The 19386-nt window shown below is 37.0% G+C and overlaps 1 protein-coding gene across 9 annotated transcripts in view; it reads left to right on the forward strand.

Moving 5' to 3' along the window:
* LOC135210852 (uncharacterized) overlaps nucleotides 1–19386 on the forward strand; it is a 741193-nt gene that overhangs the window by 444241 nt on the left and 277566 nt on the right. For 2 of the 9 annotated variants that reach the window (XM_064243747.1, XM_064243750.1), the window contains exon 1: nucleotides 3372–3439. The exons of 6 other annotated variants lie outside the window; for them this stretch is intronic. Coding sequence is in view for 1 of the 3 variants with exons in the window: in XM_064243749.1 (XP_064099819.1) it covers nucleotides 214–235 (22 nt within the window). In the remaining 2 variants the exon portion in view is untranslated. Of the gene's footprint in view, nucleotides 1–183; nucleotides 236–3371; nucleotides 3440–19386 lie in introns of those variants that run through there. One more of the 9 variants, XM_064243749.1, reaches the window with a different exon arrangement.

Here is a 19386-nt window from a genome sequence, read left to right on the forward strand (position 1 = left end):
CCTAAATTTACACCAGAACGAAATTGTGTACATAATTACGATTTCACAACGAAAATCAGCAGATTTGTTTTGTGATTCAGTTGAGCTATCAAAGATAAACACAATGGGACATTTGCTCATCAAATCAACCAGCTTAAACCGTGATAGCCTCATGTTGATCGAATTAATTGTGCCATAGTAGTTTTGAGGAAGACATTTAAAGCTCTGTGCGGAATGCTGTGTGCCACCTGTAAATGTAAGTTTCATTTTACCGATCATATTTCTGTTCATACTAGTCGGTTCGTGAGAGGATATATATTTTGAAAGTTGAACGAATTGTAGTTTCTTAAGCTGTCAGAGTAAATTTGTGATTTACTCAATGATAACGTAAGTAATTGTCATACTTTTGTTTCCCGATGCATTGAAGAATTCTCAATACATCTTATTCCTGATCGGTTCCAAGTCACCAGCGTTATCGGACGCGATGGTCATTGGCCCTTAGCCAATCTGTACAAAACGTGTAATAAAAAATAAAATCTTCATCGGATTATAACCGAAACTTGATGAATGGGTCATTGTTCCGTGACCGGCCGTTCTCATCCGTGTAAGTTTCACAAAATTCCTTGTTCAGGTATTAAACAATATTTGAGTGAATTCGCGTGTGGTCCGTTGTCGGTTATTCGAAAATGCTACTCAGAAATTCTTTATTGAATCGACACCAAGAGCCAATGAATTGTTCCTTGTCGTATGATCACTGACTTTCCTAAAATGTTGTATGAATATTCTTGTGAGAATCTGTTCTAAAAACACGGAATGAATCAATTGTCTACTTTTGACCACTCCAAAAATGTTCTTGAAGGTCCTTGGAGTAATCGAATGAATTGTTCTGCGGTCTGTAATTTTAAAAATCATTCGTAAAAATCACCGACGAGATCAGTCCCGAAATCCGAAAGAATCGGCCTTGACGCAAAGCCAAACTTCTTCTCGGATGATTTCATGAGAGTCTGGGTACAATAATTTATCTCAATATATCTCCCTCTCACTGACCTATTTCTTCTTAGGGCATTTAGGTCCGAACCTGGCGAACCACCAAAAATTTAATGGGTGGGTCCTTGGCCAAAGCCGGCTTTCGATGAAGAGTTCTTGGGAAAAAAAAATGTTTTATAAACACGTTAAATGAAGGAAAGACTGTAATAGACAACTACAAATCGTAAAGCCATCTTTTATTGATGTCATTCTCTTTAACTGTGGCACTGTGTAGATTTCTCATTTAGCTGGGCCAAGGAGCTTACAAGCTGTATCAAAAATGACGAAATCTATAAGTAATCAGGAGCATGATATGATGACAAGCGTTTTGTCCATTCATGCTGGTTTTTTAATATTATTAATATTTTTGCTGTGATTACGTCAATTAATAACAGGGAATTGGTGCTGCTATTTGTATCTTTTTCGTAATGACTTGTTCATTTATTTTTACGTTTTTGTATCAGTGGCAAGCATTTTGTCTATTCATGCTTTTTTTTTAATATTACTAAGATTTTCACTGCAATTACGTCAGTATATAACAGGAAATTTGGGTTGCTAATTCGTTTCGTCGTTTGATGGTGAATTTCTCTTTTTCTTAATGACTTTACATGTATTTGTGCTTTTGTTTACATTCGATCACACATTTCTGTCGCAAGCAAATTGTGGTTCGCAAAATGACAACTGTTTATTCATGTCTCGACGACACAGTAAATATAGAAAGAGATTACTTGAATTATGCTATATTTTTTTATTACTCAGTGCCAGAGTGACTGAGATCCTCTCGGTAACAACTTCCCCCGTCGAACATTCTCTCTCTCTCCTCCTCCTCCTCCTCCTCCTCCTCCTCCTCCTCCTTCTCTCTTTCCCTCTCTCCTCGTTCATAACCGCACCCATAACTATTGCTCCTTTTTCTCATTGCCTGTTTTTATTTTTTTCCTTGTCGTCCGACTTCGGCCTTTGCATCATTATCTTTCGCTCGCGTTACAGTTACTCTCCTTAAGAAGTTTGCTCTTGTTTCTTTTCCTTGGGAAGTTTGTCTCATTTTTTTTTTCTGGTTGTAAGTTTTCCGTTAAATTTTCCCAAGCCTAAATAGTAAAAACATTTTAAAAAATGTTTCAATTCAGGAATGTTTTTTTATCGCGACAATGTTGAGTGAAGATTGTAAGTTCAAGTTGTCATAAATATTGTTGTGTTGAAATAAATTATGAACTTGGTTCGTAATAATTATTAACATAACTAAAAGCCTATATTTTTAAATGTATAGGGTCCATTAGTATTTAAAGTTGCGTAAGGAAGCTCCTTTTGGAATTGAAAATTTTATTTTTTATCATATAATATATATATATATATATATATATATATATATATATATATATATATATAATTTCAGTGAATTTTCCTAGTGCTCGGAAGTGTATTTGACATGTTTTGTAGCAAGAATGAAAGATTTATTATTTACATAAGTTATTTCGGAAATACATCAATTAGAAATTTTTATATCTGAAGCTTATTCATAATACGCCACTTCGAAATAATTAATTAATTATTCTATAACTACATTTAAACAGACCTTGAATACGACGTGACTCTCTCTCTCTCTCTCTCTCTCTCTCTCTCTCTCTCTCTCTCTCTCAATTATATGTTATTCTTGTCATAATATTAAATGTTATTGATTTTTTCCTAAATAAAACTCTTAACTCTCTCTCTCTCTCTCTCTCTCTCTCTCTCTCTGTTACTGCTGTATTCCTAAATGTCATATATATTCCTAAATATATCTTTTCCGCATCTTAAAAAGCTCTCTCTCTCCTCTTTCTCTCTCCCTCCGCTCTCCTCTCCTTTCCCTCTCTCTCCTCTCTTATCTTTTTCCTTGTTATTTTATTCTAAAATATCCTTTCTTATTTGCTTTTCTTCCCCTTGCCTCTCCCTCTCCTCTCTCTCTCTCTATCTCTCTCTCTCTTCTCTCTCTCTGTTATTGCTGATTTTTTTCCTAAATGTCATATATATTGCTAAAATATATCTTTCCGCTCTTTAAAAAGCTCTCTCTCTCTCTCTCTCTCTCTCTCTCTCTCTCCTCTCTCTTAATATTAGATGTTATTGCAGTTTTCATAAATAAAAGTCCTCTTGTTTCAGTCTCTCTCTCTCTCTCTCTCTCTCTCTCCTCTCTCTCTCTCTCTCTCTCTCTCTCTCTCTCTTTTCCCGTTGAGTCATTCCCTCTTGTGCCTCTCTCTCTCTCTCTCCCTCTCTCTGTCTTCCTCCCTCCTTGCCTCCCTACATCCATCCCTCCCTGCCTCTCTATCACCCCTCAACCCCTCTCCCCATCCCCCCTCCCCCTTTTGCTCTGCCCAAATGACCAAGTTGTTGATTCCGTCAGTGTGGAGTGTTGGTTGTGAGCGGTAGTGTGTGGTGGTACCGTGTGGTGCTCGGGGTGGTGATGGTAGTGATGCCGGTGCTCTTTTCCTCATGGTGTACCGTTCGCACCGTTTGGTGGTGATGAAGTCCTCGCAGTGGTGGTGATGGTGACGCGTGATTCCTGTTTTCGAGGAAATCGAATCGGTGATGGTACTAATGTGTGTGCGAATTTTGACTGGTGGAATAGGAGTTTGCGGGATATATAGTGTTACTTCGTTTCCAATAGCAGGTTTTGGTCATAAGACATATACAGCGAAGATTTTTAATGATTTATTGTACAGTGATTGTTTTATTGTAAGCGTTGAAGACATCTGATTGTATTCGGTGATATTGTCAATGTGCGGATTTTGACTTGGGAATATGAGTGGGCTTTTGCAGGATACTGTTTTGGTTATAAGACTTTTATCTACAACGAAATTTTTATTTTTAATGTGTAGTTATTGTTTTTATGACAAACTTTAAGGCTATTTGATTGTTTATCATTAGGCATATGTTTATGTAGTGTTTTATCAGTAAATCTATAGCAAAGTGTCTCTTATTGTGTAGTGCTTGTTCATATTCCAAACATAGAAGATATATGATCGGTTGCTATCAGACAAATGCTTTAGTATGTATTATTTTATTGATCTGTTAAGAACAGTGTGCTTGCTATACATTTCTTTATTACAAAGTTGACGATTTCTGAAGTATTACCTCTCCATTAATTTGTCTGCAAACCAGAAAGGTGGGTGAAGTTTGCAGTAGGTAAATGTCATTTGATTCGTGTAATCCCCAGATCAGTTTTTATTTAGGAATGTATGTATATAAGGTAAATGTTTTTAGTTTGGTGTAATCCCTGATTATGTTTATATTAGTCTTCAAAATCGTCAAGCTCTTCGTATCTCCATTTGTAAACAAACCTGAAAGTTGGAGTGTACATTACAGACTGTCGCAGATTGGCGTAACTCCTCCCCCTTCAGTCGTGTGTTTGAATATGAGCAGGAAAGTTTCCGTGCCATTTCCGGCGTGTCCTTTTCGTGGGTGGTTACGGCGTTCGCCGGGTGGGTGGGTGTGTTCTGGAGGGACGTTCGAGGAGGGTTGGAGAAGGGGAAGGGGTGTAGGCGGTAGTGGTACCTAGCCTCTTTTGTTTATATTTGTGCTTTGTTTATTCCACTTGCTTCGTAATATGTTGCGCGATATCACTGACCGATATTTATATAGGGCGTTGGGTGTAATGTATATGTTTTTTTTAACGTGTGCTTTTTTACATTGTTCTAGTCTAGAGGATGGGATCACAGACCGTTATTTATATGGGGCGTTGCGTGTTTCATTTATATTCACTCTTGTTTAATGTTCGAGGATGACATCACTGATGGGTGTTTTTTTCTTATTTTGCCTGACGTGGAAATTGTTTACTGTAAATATTAGTATTCCGGAAAAATAATTTTTTTTTCAGGTGCATACCGGCCATTAGTGACGTAACTTGTTGATGATTTCATACGTAAATAAATACTCTCAGTATTTCTTTTCAGAACAGTTATTGACTTGAAGTTGCTAACCCACCGTATGCACTGCTGTATATATATATATATTTATATATATATATATATAAAACACATTACATGTAATCGCCATAAATTAAAAGAAAATATTTCGCAGAATTGCACAGCCCTGTGATGACTTCGCCCAAATAAATAATTCAAGCATTATACAATTATTAATATTAAAGAATTCAGGAGCTCCTTCTTCCCCATGCGAACGAGACCTCTATAGCCGTTGCTTATGCTGCCCAAGGCCCTTCTTCTATCCAGAGGAGGTGAGACCAGTAAATTCCAGTGTGATGTCACGCTGCCCCGGGTACAGAGGAACAGCAGGCTTCATATAGGGTGCACCATTGAAAGTTGCATCTCTCTCTCTCTCTCTCTCTCTCTCTCTCTCTCTCTCTCTCTCTCTCTCTCTCATATCATTTTCAGCAATAGTTCAATGTTGTGACTTTTAGGACAAGAAGTGGACTTGTTCATTGAAAGTGAGACTCGCTTAAGAATGAAGTAGAAAAATTCCGAAATTTAGGTGAATTGATGATTATATATATATATATATTATATATATATATATATATATATATATATATATGTGTGTGTGTGTGTGTGTGTGTGTGTGTGTGTGTGTGTGTGTGTGTGTATATGAAGAATTTTGGGCAATTTTATATCCATTTTAACGTTATTTTAAATGGATGTCTTCGTGGTCTTGATTAACTGAAAATTTGAACGGGGCGCCAAAGGTCATGAGCCAAGGTTATGAGAGATTGCTGCAGTGGAAGAGCAAGGTCTAACCCCCAAGGAAGTGAAGAAGGCATTGTCTCTGGATACTTAAGAAAGAAAAATACTACGGTGGAGCATTGCAAGTAGAAAGTGTTGCCAGGCGAAGGACACTGTGCATTAATAGTACATTTTATACATCATTAATGTAGATTGGACGTATCCAAATGAGAACGCATAACCGTATAAGAATTTAAAAGTGGTACGTACATCTATAGATACATATATATATATATATATATATATATATATATATATATATATATATACATACATACTATCATACATACATACGCACAATGTACCAGCGTTAAAATGGACACATTTTAAACGTCGTTTTATAGCTCGTTCTCTTACAGTAAATCAGTATGTATTAATACATAACATGAATCATTAGTGTATATATATATACATATATATATATGTGTGTGTGTGTTACATATATGTTATACATATATATACAGAGAGAGAGAGAGAGAGAGAGAGAGAGAGAGAGTATTTATTGTTGTAATTGTGCGCGAACTGGCGCTCGTTTGCATGCATGAGCTTGTGTTTATTTATGCAGGATGACGTATAGGAGTGGTTCAAGACACTTTTTTTTCTTCTCTTTAATGACGACAATGCGTTCCTTTGACATGGCGGTACGTTATTGTTTGTGCTTAGAGTTTTAAAAAAATGAGATTAGATTATTAGATTCATCAGGTCACTGTGCAATTGTTATTTCCACTGCTGGGAACAGAAATAGATGTGTTTATTTTTTTGCGCTTGTACATTCTGGGTCACGGGTTAAATTACCCAGCTAATATTTTGGGGGGATATGTCTCTCACTTCTGAATGGACCAGTAGGTGAAGTCCCTCGCATATCTATTCGTACGTAGTCGGTAGAGGTATTGAGTAGTTCTTTTGGGTAATGACTACAAGCGTTTGGCATTTATTTCACATTCCTGTCACATGAGAATTAGATAAAAACAGAGTTATGTTTTTTTTCATAACTCTCTCTCTCTCTCTCTCTCTCTCTCTCTCTCTCTCTCTCTCTCTCTCTCTCTCTCTCTCTCTCTCTCTCTCTCTCAAGCCTTTATCTTGAAGTATTTTTCATATCTTTAAAAAAACGTTACCATAATGTTCACAGTGTTGTTTTCCTCTCTCTCTCTCTCTCTCTCTCTCTCTCTCTCTCTCTCTCTCTCTGCTATTCTCAAGCCTCTCTTAAGTCTTTATCTTGAAGTTGTTCATCTATTTAAAACAATTCTATCTTAACATTAATTGTTACTGATCTTTTCCTGTAATAAGTCATACATTTCAGTATCTTAACAGTCTCTGTGTGTGTGTGTGTGTGTGGGTGTGTGTGTGTGTGTGTGTGTGTGTGGGCTATTCTCAAGCCTTTATCTTGAAGTGCTGTTCATCTCTAAAACAAGTCCATTTTAACCTTTATTGTTACTGATGTTTTCCTAAATAAAAATCATATCTTTCAGTATCTTACCACACTCTCTCTCTCTCTCTGCTCCTCTCTTCTCTCTCGCTCTCTCTCTCTCTCGCTTCTCTCTCTATATGTGTATTATATATTATACTAATTATAATAGTATATTTTTTAGTTATTATTGCCGCCTGCATATTCGAATAGGTTGTGTTGCTTTGCGTATTTTATTTACCAACGTATAATCCTCCCAGTTACTTGGTAGGCAGCATCTTTCTGAGTAAGGTAAGCGGAGCTTTTCACCATCCATCACGTACCTCAGATGATTCCATGATTTAGGTTGATGCTAATGTCTTGGCTCAAGGTTCTTTCTTCATTTCGAGCATTCGCATAAATTTATTTTTCCATTAGTAACGGGAAAATAAAAATGAAAAATAAATCGAATGAAGGTTTGTTCTTTTGTAATTTGTACTCTACCTGCTCTGGCGAATTAAATTTAATTACTGAGACGTTGATATTTAAACGTAGTGCCAGCTACAACTAAGTTTTAAATAAAGATGAAAAAAAATGATGATGCTGATGTCATCAAAATTATGGTCGTTGCTTTGTTTGTCGTTTTTTCTGCCTAGTTGGTTTAAAAAATTTTATTTTTTTATTTTTTTAAGGTCAGGTGAGCAGGTTATTTTTATCGCTTTATTACGTCATCTAGGTCAGTTTGCATCAATTTAACATTTAACAATCTGTGCATAACATAACTCCGCCTTTTATTTTATGTTTGGTGCGTGTTTCTTTCCCAGGGTGCTGATATATTATGAGTAAGCTTTTAATTTTGAAAAACTATGTTTTCCTTTCTATCTGGGAGCCATTATTTCCTTTGGAAGGCTAGTCCTGGAAGGTGCTACCCTTATAGTTTGCTGCAAGCATTTTTTAGGGGTGAGGTTGTCCTGTCCCGCGTATGTTAAAAGGTATGTAAATCCCTGGCGGCTGGCATATCTTTGGCAGTTAGTTATTGAAGTGATGAGCAGACCTAAAGTAGCTGATCGGTAGACAAGCGAATGGCTTGATGCCGTCGCTGATTTGTGCCTATAAATAGCAAGACATTAAATTCAAATGCACGCACATTTAGAGTCGCAATTTGCTCGTTATTATTCATAGTCATCCTGTTCAAATTCTGCATTTTGCAATATTATCCACTTGTTCGCTTCGTATAGGAAACTCGGTAAGAGTTGCTTCATTGCCCCACAATGAACGTTTTAATCCATATTACTTTCGGCTATTTAGTCCAATTCCATTTGACCATTAGATTGGAAGGGTCATCTTATTTGAACATCGCATACTTTCTTTTTAGCCAGATAGATTTACATTTTCTTCATTCGAATCACGGGGTCATCTCGGGTAACTAAGCTGTAAAGGTTACACAGTACCATTTTTTAGTTTGATGTCAATGATTTGGTCACCTCATTTGACCATGCTGTCATGGGCAACCGTAATTGATATTCCAAGGTCTGTTACTGTCTTGGCAACTGTTTGTGGTCAGGTGCCTTAATAGAGTTTCTCTCTCTCTCTCTCTCTCTCTCTCTCTCTCTCTCTCTCTCCTTTTAAAGAATCTGCTGTCGGTTGATTGTCATCATAATGGCTGCTTGCCAGGTCTTCCGTCTCGTATGGGGCTGCTGTTGCTATATCTTTGATGATGTGGAGTGACAGGAAAGTTTTGTGTAGCCGGCCGTGTAAAGGTTAACACCGGGGCGGGGGGGGGGGGGGTTTTGGGGGGGGGGGGGGGGGGGGGGGGACTAAACGTTTTTGGCTATTATGGGTGCTGGTAAGGTCATGCTGTTTAGGAAGGACTAAACGTTTTTGTCTGTTGTGGATGTTCCTAAAGCCGCGCGGTTTAGGCAGGACTAAACGTTTTTGGCTGTTGTAGGTGCTGCTAAAGGCCGTTGTGGATGCTGCTAAGGCCGCTCTGTTTATGCGGGACTGAACGTTTTTTGGCTGTTATGGGTGCTGCTAAGGCCACGTTGTTTAGTCAGTTACGAAAAATGTTGCGAATTTTTTTTTTTTTTTTTTTTTTACGATTAGTGAGGAGTTCAATGTTTTTGCAAATTATGCGTTCGTGGCTGTCTTGAATTTATTGAAATTGGATTGCTGGTTCTTCATCAGCATTGCAATGTAACAGTCAGTTCTTTTACCTGTATCCCATCATGATTAACGTCTGTTTTCCTCTCTGTTTACGTCATTTTCTTATAATTATTTCTTATGAACAGTTAATTCCCAAAGGCTTAACAATGCTTATGCGTCCCGTCGTGATCTTGTATATGTCCATTTTCTCTTTCTCTTGCCATAACTCAGATTACCTCACAAACAAAACCTCGGTTTGTAATCTTTTCCTTATGTACTAGTTGCACTCTATTCGTGCATACGGTGGCATTGGTACCCGTTTTGTGTTGTACCAAGAAGACCTTGCAGGGTACTGAGCTGTGTGTTCGTTGGTGGTTTAGTTAGTGCCTGAAAAGACACACTTGACAGAGATGCGAATTATGTAACGAGGGACCGTCCAGATTAAACTGTGAATAAAGCAGTTTGATGGTTATTTTATTATGGTGTTTTTCTACTTTTGTGTTATGGCTTTACCTAATGCATTTGGACACAGCTTTCATATGTCGGTGTGTGTATATGTGTATATACATGTATATAATACACACAAATTATATATATGTATATGTATGTATTCCAATCAGTTATTACGTTCTGGTTTAATTTTATTAGTATATATATATATATATATATATATATATATATATATATATATATATATGTGTGTGTGTGTGTGTGTGTGTGTGTGTGTGTATTGAATTCAGTTCTGTTAGTTTGATTTCATTTTATTTAATAAATATGTAAATTCGGAAAATCTGATACGTATACTTTCATTCAATGCCTCTGGCTCCATCTTATTAAACAATTATGTTAAGTTTACCCGTTCATTTCGGTTCAGTTTGTAAGTAACAAGTAAAGGTCTTCAATAACATTATTTTATTTTTCTTAACCAATTCTTAAAGTTAATATAGAAAACAATGAGAAAATACTGGAAGAGTATAACCGTTGCAACTTAATACAGTTTCTCGGTTTAGTTCCCCCTAAGTTTTTAAGGTGGCCTGTCCCGTTTTCTCTGATGCGTTTTGTTTGATCTTGATTAAAGTGAGAGATATCGAGAAGTTAAAAAGGTCATTGTGGTTTTTAAAAATACATGTTTTTGTTGAATTTGAACAGGTTCTATTTAATGACATACATTGTCGTTTGTGTGCCTCTCTCTCTCTCTCTCTCTCTCTCTCTCTCTCTCTCTCTCTCTCTCTCTGTATGTATGTAAGCATTTCTACCTTGGAGGAGTTGTGGCTCCTGAGGGTGTTGACCTTTTATTTTATTTATTTATTTATTTATTTATTTGTGGAGTTCCCTACCAGCTTACTAACCACTAGGCGTTGTACGATACTCAAGTCAACAAGGGCATAATGAGTAATTAGGGAAACGTATTATATACCTCTCCCCCGTGGGATTGAACAATGGTCTGTCGCTGGTCGTGTGTGTATGAAAGTACCAGTGAATATATTCTTGCAGTGTGTCAGTCGGTTGGGACGGTAATACATCAAGCGATGAAGGAGAGAGAGAGAGAGAGAGAGAGAGAGAGAGAGAGAGAGAGAGAGAGAGAGAGAGAGAGAGAGCTACATCTGAAAGGAAAAACTAGGCTTACCTTTGAAAGAGATAAAGAAGTGTCTATGAGGGTAATCGGGATAAAGGGAGGAGATTCTGAGAGCTATTCACTAGAGTGGAAGGAATCATTTATAGAGGGCGAGTAATCCTGGGATTACTGGGCTCCACTTAGTAATCAAGTAATCCTGAGATTACTGCGCTCCACTTAGTAATTATGGGATGATGGTGTCTTGTAGCTCTTAGGTGCCCATCTGATAAGAGAGTAATGGTACAGTTTTTTTTTTTTTTTTTTTTTTGTAGAAGTGTTTTTCTCTGTAGCTATTAGCCACTACAAATTGACTAACGGTCACACTATATTATTCGACAATCATGCCCTTTTAAGATTTTTTTCTTCATATTCTAGTCTAATTTAAGAATAAAATTTTGTGCAACAATTTGTACAAGGTACTAAGTTTCGTTCCATTGTAAGGAAAAATAAATGATTTAAAAAATAAGTAGAAAAACATGTCAGTGAAAATATATAAAACTAAACTGCTGCCAATCTGGTTGCGTTTCTTCCTTTTTTCATTCGAAAGATGTCCCTCTATTTTTAAGCCGTCCTCCAGAGTTAATGAGACTTATAATAATATATTTTCGGTAGGTTATCTACGCACATAATAATATATTTTCGGTAGCTTATCTGGGCAACGATATGTCATCGGTAGCTTAAGATGCCCGTGACATGCTCATATCCTCTTTAAAGTATGTATCATTGCCAAGGTAAAGTCAGGTACCCAGAAATTTATGGCGAGATCGAACGTTCCTTTGATGTTTGTAATAACCGGCGCTCTTGCGATGCCATTTCAGTCGAAGGAAGGATGTAAACCTTTCTTGGAAATCGATTTGTAGCTCTTTTGCGCTTCTCAGTCAAGTTCAGACGATCATTCTATAACTGTATTTGATTACGAAATGACTTCAGAATATTAAAGGACGAAGAAGGCTATTTACAATTATGTTATAGGCAGTATTATTGGCGCCTCAGTGGCGTGATCGGTGATGGTCTTGACCTGCCACCTTGGTGGCCACGAGTTCGATTCTCGAGCATTCCAATGAGGGGTCAGAGATGTGTGTTTCTGGTGATAGAAGTTTACTCTCGACGTGGTTCGGAAGTCACGTAAAGCCGTTGGTCCCGTTGCTGAATAACCACTGGTTCCATGTAACGTAAAAACACCATACAAACAAACAAACAAACAAACAATTTAGACAACATTATTGGTAAAGACATCCAGTGGTGTCACGGTAAATATATATTTTAAGACTTATACTTGCATCATTGTGGATTTATTCACTTTTGACTTTTGTGACTGTGATTTTTATTAAAAAGACCACTGTTATTATTATTGAACATTGTTGACGTTGCTTTTTGTAATCATGATACATTACATCAATTGTTTTCATTTGCTTAGTGCTAAACCCCCTACAGGTACAAAACGTCATACTCCGTTTTTTTTTTTTTTTTTTTTTTTTTTTTTTTTTTTTTGTGGGGGGGGGCCGGTTAGTGAGATCAGTGAACCTCATGCAATGCACTGTAGGCATTACTTAAGATTCTTTGCAGCGTGGCTTCGGCCCCTAGGTGCAACCCCTTTCGTTCCTTTTACTGTACCTCCTTTCACATTCTTTCTCTTCCATCTCTCTCCACCCTCTCCTAATAATTGATAATTCGTGCAAATGCTTTTCAGGTTTCCCTCTTGTTACTCCTTTCAAAACATTGTCAATTTCCGTTTCAGTGCTGAATGACCTCATAGGTCCCAATGTATGCCCTTCAATAATTTTGAATAGTTGGGAACCTTGTATTTGTTTGACATTGCTCTCGTGCCTAATAAAGAAGGGCAGTAAAGAAAAGGGGATGACTTCCTGCATCAGTTCCGTGCGATTTTTACTTTCATGTAATTTTTTTTGTTTTTTTTTATCAACTGGTGTCTTTGTATATTATGTACGGTTATGGTTTTTTTTTGGTGCGCTGCTCACGTGCGTGTATTGCAAACTTATATTTCACCTTGTTTATTAAAGCACATACTACCCGCTCACACGTACGTATAAATACATACATACATACAGACTTGTGTGTGTGTGTGTGTGTGTGTGTGCGTGTGGCTATTACAAACTCATATGTATCTGTTAAAAAGTGACCAGTAGTTTCTACATATATGTATATATACACATATACGCATGCACACGTGCGCGCGCATACACACACACACACACACACACAAATATATATATATATATATATATATATATATATATATATATATATATATATATATATCAAGCCTGTATGAATTTAGCCTATACTATTTGTTTTTGTACGAACTGACTATTATAGTAATTATCATCATTATTATTGATATCAATAGCTGTATATTTGGTAATTCACCTCTTTGGAAGGTAATTTCCTGTATACGTTGCCAAATCTCTCGACAAGGCCGCAGAGGAATATCGTTAAAGAGGACATGTTCTGCGGTCATGCAAATGTCTAACGTCACCTGAGGCGCCCTTCAGCCTCAACCGTGACGTCATTTTGATGTACCGCGTAAGGGATGGTGACGTCACGTCACGCCGCCTCGCGTAAGGGATGGTGAGGTGACGTCACGTCACGCCGCCTTTGAACATATTATGTTAACGACTCTGGACTCTGTAAGGAAGGTCGATTTTAATTTCTGACGTTCCTGGGTTTGAAAGGATCCATAGGTTCGCGCCCTGGTCCAGGCAAATCTATTATCGAGAAAAAAATTCCCCTTCGTTAAGCATATATGAAAATATATTAATTCCGAGGTAGAGCGAATTAGATATTAAAGGACATTGTAGCTCGATATATGTATATGAATCACGGAAATGTGATATGACTTATATTATATAATAATATATATATATATATATATATATAGTATATATATATATATATAATAATATATATATGTGTGTGTGTGTGTGTGTGTGTGTGTGTGTGTGTGTGTGTGTATTATATATAATATGTGATTAGACATAATTTATGTATTTTTCTCATTTTGCTCAATTTCTGTATGTGTTATAATACTGCGAAATTCACGCCCCTAGGTATCATGCTAATGAAAGCGGCAAAATTATTTTCCAGTGCACGGATAATATTGCAAAATTCACGCCCTATATTAGGTTTCTCATACTAAACTAAGTATTTTCACTGCACAGTATATAATGTTACAAAGTTCATGCCCGGTATTGGGTATCCCACAATAAACAAAGAGGCAAGAATATTTTTACATCTTGCAATGCAGTAGAAGTTAAATTTGTGTTGCCTTTACCCTTAAAGAGAGAGAGAGAGAGAGAGAGAGGAGAGAGAGAGAGAGAGAGAGAGAGAGAGAGAAAGTTCATGCCCAGTATTGGGTATCCCACAATAAACAAAGAGGCCAGAACATTTTTAACTCTTGAAATGCAATAGAAGTTAAATTTGTGTTGCCTTTAGCCTTAAAGAGAGAGAGAGAGGGAGAGAGAGAGAGAGAGATTTGCTTTCCGTGAAATGAGTTATAAGCTATGGAGGGGAAGTTTAGCAGTTCAGAGGGGTAGTTACAAGAATTGCAAAAGACTGAGGAAGTGAGAGGTGTAGTGAAGGAAAGACTTAACTCGAAGATCACATTCTGGTATACGGTAGGATGGAAAGAATATCTAGATGTGAAAGAAAACAAAAAGAAGGGAAGTGCTAGAAATAGAGAGGTAAAAGTAGGAACTTTTCAACTCCATAATACAATTAATACAATTTCCAGTCAGTGTTTGCCAATATGCAAGCAGCAGCCATTCTTGCCTCCATTCCCAACCCACTTTTTTAAATCCCAAACTTTATTACAGATGCGTCAGACATTGTCTCTGACTTCTGGCATCCCTCAGTCCAGGATAATTTTCATTTTTTAATTTTTATTGGAAAGAAGTACAAAGTCTGAAGACATCTAGATATTTAATGTAGGCTGCTGTAGTACAGTGCTAACTGCTTCAGAAACCATAAGCTGCCTACAGTCCACCTTCATTGATGGCAGCCTCAATTAACATTTTCAGCTAGTTCGATGGTATAGTGGTTAGTGTCCTTATGCCACTCAGATGTCGCGGGTTCGCGACTCCCCCTGGGTGATGAAAAATCACTGGCTCTGTGTATCATGATCAGTTACTGCTGCAGTGTGGGATCTGCGGTGGCAGGTTGAAACCGACTTTCTTTGGAAGCTTGAATTTCAAGTCAGTGGCAGTTATGTGATTGTTCCATGTGAATAGGTTTCATTGTGAAAATGCCTTCTCCCACTCTTGTCCCTCTTTTAGCATTTTTTATTCGTTTGAAAAGACTTGTGGCGCTTGTTTGCAAAACAGTCCATTCTCACTACTATTTATAGTTTCGCTAAAGGGCTAGAGCCACAGAAGCTAAAACTGGAACATTTCGTTCGATAACATTGCCATTGCTTTGCAATCGTCTTGGGATGCCGAGTAAAAGTCCGAATGTTTTTTTTCCTGTTCTGGTGCTGCGCTATAAAAGTGCTCAATCAAAATTATATATAGGTCGCTGACTGGTGGGTTATAAAAACCCGTAATCTTTGGAGTGGAATGAATAAGTGTTTTTTTTTTTCAGGTAAAAAGTTGACCTTTATTCTTTTTCATCGTAAGTTGTTGCGATTACTACTAATTAAAATCCCATTACGGTCATGAATCAAGGGAAGCAAACCAAGCCTCACTGGCACTTGCGAACAAAATGATTTGATTATTTAATTGAATTATTTAATTGAAAACTATACTTGACTTTTTGTGTCTGGGAGAACTGAGAGCAACAAGAGATGAGGATAATCAGGCCCTGAGGAGAGTGAACACTTGAGAAATATTGCTAATTGCATTACTTTATGGAGGAAAGGCATAGGAAAACCAGTATCTAAATTTTGTAATGGAAAGGCTACTGCCGTGTACCTCAAATTTCTTTTATATGTAGAATAACTGGGCCCGTTTATTATTGGAGCAAAAGAACTTATTCCACTAAAGAATAATTTCATACTGCTTTCTCTCTCTCTCTCTCTCTCTCTCTCTCTCTCTCTCTCTCTCTCTCTCCTCTCTCTCTCAGAGAGTACTCAAAGTAATAAGATAGCGTGGTAGGCTGACAATCTCTTTGTAATGTTGGCAGAGAAAGGGAAAAAGTTCTAAAGTTGCACATCTGGTTTTGCTGTCAGATTTCCTGCCAACAGTGACTCGATAGTTATTCCGATTTTACTGTTTCGTATTGGTAATCGTCCTTGTAATGTATTTCCGAATTTGGAACAGTTTTGAAATAATGAAAGGTGCGCATCTACAAGTATTTATTCCATTACTCATGCATTTTTTGATTTTTTATTATGCGATGGAACAAACTTCAATGTACTTAAGTCGTTTTCAGTTTTCTGTGAAAGAAACCTATCGAAATGGGTTTGCCTTCCGTCCGCACTTTTTCTGTACCCCCTTGGATCCTCAAAACTACTGTAGCCAGAGGGCTGCAAATTGTTATGTTGATCATCCAACATCCCAAAATGCAGCCGTCTAGACTCAGTAGATTTTATTTTTTTTAATGTTAAAGTTAACCATGATCGTGCGTGGCTGAAAGTTTCATGGGCAGCGGTTGAGAGTTTCATGGTCCGTGGCTGAGAGTTTCATGCAGCATTATACGCTGTAAGCTGACTCGATAATGTTTACCTGTTTTTCTTTATTAAACACCGAATGGGTTCAGCCCGCAAATAAAGCTTGTTACTGTTCATAGCTCTTAGTGCGGTTATCCTGCCTCTTATTTCTTTAATTCCTGTATTCTTCCCTTATGTAAAATGGCCTCTCGTTTTCTATTTAGAGTTCGGGGTCGTTTTCTTCGTCTGGGATATTCCTTACTATTTTCGTGCATTGCGAAAATTCATGGCTGTATTGCAAAGTCATGGCTATGAACATACGAGTGACTTTTCTGGGTGGTTGTAGCTTCCCATCAACTTGTTTGCGTAGCGAAGAGTACCCTTATTGAGGTGATGATTCTTAGTAATGTTTCCGACTTATTAATATGGTTATTCATAGGAATTTTTCTTATTGACTGACGTAATTTATGCGTTGAATTCAAGTCATGTTACCTCTGTGGCATTTTCTTATCCTTTTAGAGTTTGGCTTTTGAACCAGTGGATTTGGTTACTGGTCACTCAGCAGACAACAGTAGCAGTAAGTCATTCCCTTTCGTGTTGCAGTCCTTTTGGAGAGGTGGTATGAGCATTTGAAGTCCAGTATTATTATTCAGTAACTTTGACTAATCGGTAAACAATAAACAGCCAATTGCAAAGTCCACATTTCAAGCTTTTCTTTTTGAGAGAAATTTCTGCAACTAAATATTCAAAATACCTATTCATTACTGTTTCTGTTAAACAATAAAGAAATCTCTCTCTCTCTCTCTCTCTCTCCTCTCTCTCTCTCTCTCTCTCTCTCTCTCTCTCTCTCTCTCTCTCTCTCTCTCTCTCTCTCTTCCCTATCCGTAGCTTTCTTACATAATCAAAAGTATTAAGTTTTTTGTAAAATTTGGTATTTCTCTTTGTGAATAAATTATGAACACTGCGCTTCTGTTGATAACATGTATGTTTTGAAGTACATTTCTATAAAGTGTCTTTTCATAAATAAAGGACACACACCCTGCTGTAAACTCGCGCAAGATACACACACACACACACACTCACAAACACACACACACACACGCACACACACGCACACACACACACACACACACATATATATATATATATATATATATATATATATATATATATATATATATATACTCACATATATACTTATATGTGTATATAATACTTACATAGATTAAATTCTCTAAGGATGAAAGAAAATTCACTTTCTGGAATTATATAAAATTACGCGGGAATGCAAACGCGCGCGCTCACAGCAGGAATATACTCCAGGGTGCTTCTTGAAATATGCAGGCGAAGGTTGCAGAATAATGAAGACGAGAGATGGCCTCACACGTATTTTTCCTCGAGCGCGAATACATGCAGGCTTATAATCACAATGAATGTTAAAGTGGAGAGGTGCTTCCTTTTGGCCTGCTGAGTTTCTTGTTTGTAGGGAAATAAAATGGGAGGGGAAATAAATAAATAAAGGTTAAGTCATATTTAAACTTTTTTTAGGGGGTAGTTAAAAGATTTTATGTGGTGTATGTTTCCTGACAGTGAGTCTGCTTTAGGGCCTTTAGTCACGTTTCAGAACATTCTCTCTCTCTCTCTCTCTCTCTCTCTCTCTCTCTCTCTCTCTCTCTCTCTCTCTCTCTCTCTCCCCGTACACGCACTTCCTGAAGGTGTATGTGTGGCTCTCAACATTCTGTATCTCCTTAAGTTTAGGCTTATATGAACAAAAATCTTCTTCCGATCGTGAGATGGTTATTGATAAACGAATCTGTTCGGATGATGATTGAAATAACTGATAGACTATAACTCTTAATTGAAGCTTATAGAAATATATATATATATATATATATATATATATATATATATATATATATATATATATATATATATATATATAGAGCTTAATGATAAATAATATTGCCAAGACCAGGAAGAACATTCTTCATTATAAGAGCTTTCGAGGTATAATAAAGAATGTTCTTCCTGTCTTGGCAATATTATTTATCATTAAGCTAAGATTTCCAAGTAGCTGCCCAATTACTAAGACTATTATATATATATATATATATATATATATATATATATATATATATATATATATATATATATACATAATATCACAAATATCACAAATGCAAAGTGCAGGAATGGGTGGAATTGTGTACCCTACACGAAGACAACACGTACAACATTTATGTATAATTTGGTGTGTGTTTGTTTCCTTATCTCAATGTATGTAAGTACGTACGGGTTTTCCTAAATGTAGGTCATATCAGGGAAGTATTTTCGACGGAGGTCCATGAAAGTTATATAAGAGAGCGGATGCGAGAAATCGCCTAATGTTATGAAATACGACGAGAGTATTGTAGACTTCAAAGGTTCAAAGTTAATTTTAGTTGAACTTTGAAGGTGACGGCAAAAGGTTTCAGAGGGAAGGGGAAAGGAGAGGAAACGGGCAGAGAGAGAGAGAGGAGAGAGAGAGAGAGAGAGAGAGAGAGAGAGAGAGAGAGGTAGCGAACAGAGTTTAGGGGAAGTAATTACAAATTACTTAGTGAGTTTAAAATCTCTCTGAAGGAATGCAAGGTGAAGGAGATGAGCAAGATGGCAAAGATTAAGGTGATGATTAAAGGAATACTGTAAACGGTTATGTAAAGAACGATAGTTGAAAATAAATGAAGTATTGTCAAATGAAAAGGGACTAGATGCGAAATCTAGTGACATCGAGAGAGAAAAAAAAAGACGAAGGGTAAATAATAGAACAGAGTTGGATAAAGAACTGGGTAATAGATGAGGTAGGATAATGGAACAGGTAAAGAAGAGAGAGAGAGAGGTATCAGTGATAAAGGGACCCCGAGACGATAATGGAAGAAGAGAGTAGATAGTCAAT

This window comes from Macrobrachium nipponense, chromosome 4 (assembly GCF_015104395.2).
Source record: "Macrobrachium nipponense isolate FS-2020 chromosome 4, ASM1510439v2, whole genome shotgun sequence".
Lineage (NCBI taxonomy): Eukaryota > Metazoa > Arthropoda > Malacostraca > Decapoda > Palaemonidae > Macrobrachium > Macrobrachium nipponense.